Here is a 4,052-nt window from a genome sequence, read left to right as displayed (position 1 = left end):
TATATATATATATATATATATATATATATATATATATAACAAATGAATTTATATTTTATTAATAATTTTAGGCAATAGAAATTATTCATCAAGAATTATCTAAAAAACCATCGGTTCAATTATGGTGTTTATTAGGTGATGCAACTCAGGATCCTAATCATTATGAGACAGCATGGAAATTGTCCAATGAAAAAAGTAGTGCAGTTCAAAGACATTGGGGATTTTTTTATTTTAAAAAACAAAATGTAAGTATATAAATGCAAATTTTAATTTTTTTATATTACTTTAATTATTTTTTTATTATATATTTTATTTTTTAGTACAAAGAAGCTATATCACATTTAAAATTATCAGTTGAATTAAATAACATTCAAGAACATGTATGGATAAGACTTGGATTTGCTGCCTTAGAAATAGAAGATTGGAAATTAGCAGCAACAGCATATAAACATTATTGTGCTTTAGAACAAACGGTTTGTGTTGAATTAATAAAAAAGTTATATTGGTTTTTCGATAAAATAAATAATTTCAAATGGTTTGTATACAACTATTAATAATAAATTCATTTAATGAGGATTTAAAGTTGACAATGAAATTTTTNTATGACTTTATAATTTTAATTATTATATATATTAGAGTATATATTACATATATTATTATATATTATATATACTATTTATAATATATATTATATATATATTATATATGATATATTATATATTATATATACTATTTATACTATATTTATACTAGTATTTATACTATTTATATTATACTATTATATTATATATATAATATAAATATATTTATATATATTTATATTATTTATACTATTTTTATATTACATATACTTTTATTTGTACTATTTATAATTTTATTATATTTATATTATATTATATCATGTATTACATAATTTTACAATTTGATTACAGACATTTGAAGCATGGAATAATTTGGCAAAAGCTTATATAAAATTAGGTGATAAAACAAAAGCTTGGAAATCTCTTCAAGATGCTATAAAATGTAATTATGATCAATGGCAAGTTTGGGATAATTTAATGATAGTGAGCATTGATTTGCGACATTTTTCAGAAGTATGAATATATTTATATAATATTAAAATAAAAACAAAATTAAATTATTTTCTAAAATATATTTTTTCAAATATATAAATGATTTATATTTAATTTTTTTAGGTAATTCGATGTTATCACCGTATTTTAGATTTGAAAAATCATCATTTAGATGTTCAAATTCTTGATATACTTACTAATGCTGTATTAAACAATGTAAATGATTCAAATGGAATTTCTGCACAAAAATTGCTTCCAAAAATTTTAGAATTATTTGGAAGAATTACTTCTTTTATATCTAATAATTCTGATGTTTGGAGGATGTATGGACAACTTACTATTTTAAAAAAGACAGATATTGATAATGAAAAGGCAATACAATATTTACAACAAGCACATCGTATTGCTATCTCAGATTCAAAATGGCATTTAGAAGAAGAATCAGTTGAGAAAATATTACAATTATGTTGTATATTAGCAGAAATATACTTACAATATGCTTCCAATTGTGAATTAAAAAAAAAAAAAACATTGTTAGCTAGTGCAAAATTATCTCTTCAAGGAATTGTAAAAAAAGTCAAATATCAAGAGTGGAATATTGATAAGATTTGTATATGTTTAAATACAGTTGAAAAATATTTAAATACAATAATAATAAAATTAGAACAAATAAAATTGAAAAATATATGAATATTTTATTATAATGAGCTAATTTTTAATTAGAAAACAAAAATATCCTATAACTTTGTATGTGTATGTGATGTGCGTACGTGTATATGTAAAAACATTACAAAAATATAATTTAATAATTCTCTTTAAAATTCTAATTATTTAAAAAATATATATTGCAAAAATATGTTTTGTAATCAAATATTATAATATATATATATTATATATATATTATAATTAATTTATGAATATAAGTTATAAATATATTTGTAAATATTTCTAGATTGGGGATATTCGTAGAATCAAACAGTTATAAAAATTTTATTTCGATTTATTTTTTCCTATCATTTTTTAGTATATATTTTATAGTTATATTTTCTATTCTTTTCTATATTCTATAATACATTGCACAACGAGTCAAAATTTAAATTTTCAAAATTAATGAAAGAATATATGTCTAAAGTCTAACTATAATCATCTCCTTCTTCATTTGTTTAATCAGTAACATAATATAATCAAACTGATTATAGTAATTATATTTTTCCCTTAACTTTTTCAAAACGGCAAGCCTGCAGATAGATAGATAGATAGAAGCCTATAGATATAGAAATATTGAATCGTGACGTGGTAACTATTTAGTTTCACTTCAACAATTAAAATTAATTTTAAATAATAAATAATAAATAATAATTTTGATAAAGAAGTTATATAAGATTCTATAAAAAAATATTTAAAAATACAAATTAAAAAAAAAATTTTTTATAACTTTTATATTAAAAGGTAATTACATATAAAATATTTTACAAATTATATTCCAATTCAAATATTAGAGAATAACATATGTATGTATAATGTATTATTTGCAATATAAATATTATTTGTAAAATATAATTTATTTTAATAATAATATTAAATTCATTTTATTCTAAATAAATACCTTTCTTTTAGATGCCATTTGCAGAAAAAGTTGTATTAATAACTGGAGCTAGCTCTGGCATTGGAGCAGCAACTGCTATACATTTTTCACAACTTAATGCATTATTATCAATAACAGGTCGTAATGTACAAAAATTAAATGAAATAGCTGATCAATGTAAATCTAATAAACCATTAATTATACCTGGAGATTTGACTAATGAAACTGATGTTCAAAATATTATTAAATCTACTATTAAACATTATGGTAAATTAGATATTCTAATTAATAATGCTGGCATATTAGAAAATGGCAGCATAGAAAATACTTCGTTAGAACAATATGATAGGTATATATTTATTTTTTATATTAACTTAAAGATATGAAATTTTATTTTAATTTTATAAAATATATTAAATATTTACATGCAAATGTTTTAGAATTTTTAATGTAAATGTACGTTCAATATATTATTTAACAATGTTGGCTGTTCCATACATAATACAAACTAAAGGTAATATTGTCAATGTATCAAGTGTAGTTGGATTAAGATCCTTTCCAGGAGTTTTATCATATTGTATGAGTAAATCAGCAATTGATCAATTTACACGATGTGTGGCTGTTGAACTTGCACCAAAACAAGTATATATAATTTTAAAATATATTAAATACAATATTTGATGTTTTCATATATGAATTTATATATATATTTCATATATAAATTTTATATATTTTTTTTAATTTATAGGTAAGAGTTAATGCTGTAAATCCTGGTGTAATAACAACAAATCTTCATAGAAATAGTGGAATGTCAGATGAAGAACTAAAAAACTTCTATGAGCATTGTAAAAATACTCATGCTCTTGGCCGATCAGGAGATGTTAATGAAGTTGCAAAAGCAATTGCATATTTGGCAAGTGATGATGCTAGTTTTATTACAGGTGTAACTTTATCTATTGATGGAGGAAGACATGTTATGTGCCCTCGTTAAATTGTATTTTGTGCAAAAAATAATAATTTTGTTTGTAATTTTAAATTCATTAAAATATTTTTCATATCTATAATACATTTATCAGCTTAAAGCTAATATTTTTTTAAAAATGTTTATATACATAAGAAATACTAATAGTAAGACATTAAATTATAACATAAAAAATATGTAAAAAAATATTATTTTTCAATAAATAATATCTTAAAAATGGATTTTTGAACAATATATTATAAGAATATTTTTATGCTATTACTATACTATTTGTTATTTAATAATTTAAAAACATTATATTATTAATAGTTTATTAAGATAAATGAAATACTTATATAATAAAATAAATAAATATATTAATTAAATATTTTAATTAGTTTAAAATAAAAATGCATTTAAAATTAAAATAAAT

General features: G+C 19.5%; 2 protein-coding genes across 2 annotated transcripts in view; both read left to right on the top strand.

Moving 5' to 3' along the window:
* Window positions 1–1,780, top strand: part of LOC102675358 (tetratricopeptide repeat protein 27) — a 3,487-nt gene extending 1,707 nt beyond the window's left edge. The window contains exons 6-9 of the mRNA XM_031508912.1: window positions 75–245; window positions 321–473; window positions 933–1,094; window positions 1,197–1,780. Of these exons, the coding sequence (XP_031364772.1) occupies window positions 75–245; window positions 321–473; window positions 933–1,094; window positions 1,197–1,763 (1,053 nt within the window). The 3' untranslated portion in view covers window positions 1,764–1,780. The remainder of the gene's footprint in view (window positions 1–74; window positions 246–320; window positions 474–932; window positions 1,095–1,196) is intronic.
* A 564-nt stretch (window positions 1,781–2,344) lies between these two features.
* LOC102681364 (3-oxoacyl-[acyl-carrier-protein] reductase FabG-like) lies at window positions 2,345–3,861 on the top strand. The gene is made up of 4 exons (XM_006612400.2): window positions 2,345–2,522; window positions 2,691–3,007; window positions 3,099–3,300; window positions 3,407–3,861. The coding sequence occupies exons 2-4, from the start codon at window positions 2,691–2,693 to the stop codon at window positions 3,647–3,649; spliced, it is 762 nt and encodes a 253-aa protein (XP_006612463.1). The 5' UTR covers window positions 2,345–2,522; the 3' UTR covers window positions 3,650–3,861.
* Window positions 3,862–4,052: the final 191 nt, after the last annotated feature.

The sequence above is a fragment of the Apis dorsata genome, unplaced genomic scaffold, assembly GCF_000469605.1.
Source record: "Apis dorsata unplaced genomic scaffold, Apis dorsata 1.3 scaffold_112, whole genome shotgun sequence".
Lineage (NCBI taxonomy): Eukaryota > Metazoa > Arthropoda > Insecta > Hymenoptera > Apidae > Apis > Apis dorsata.
Note: the sequence above shows the minus strand (reverse complement) of the source record. Positions and strands in the feature narration are given on the sequence as shown.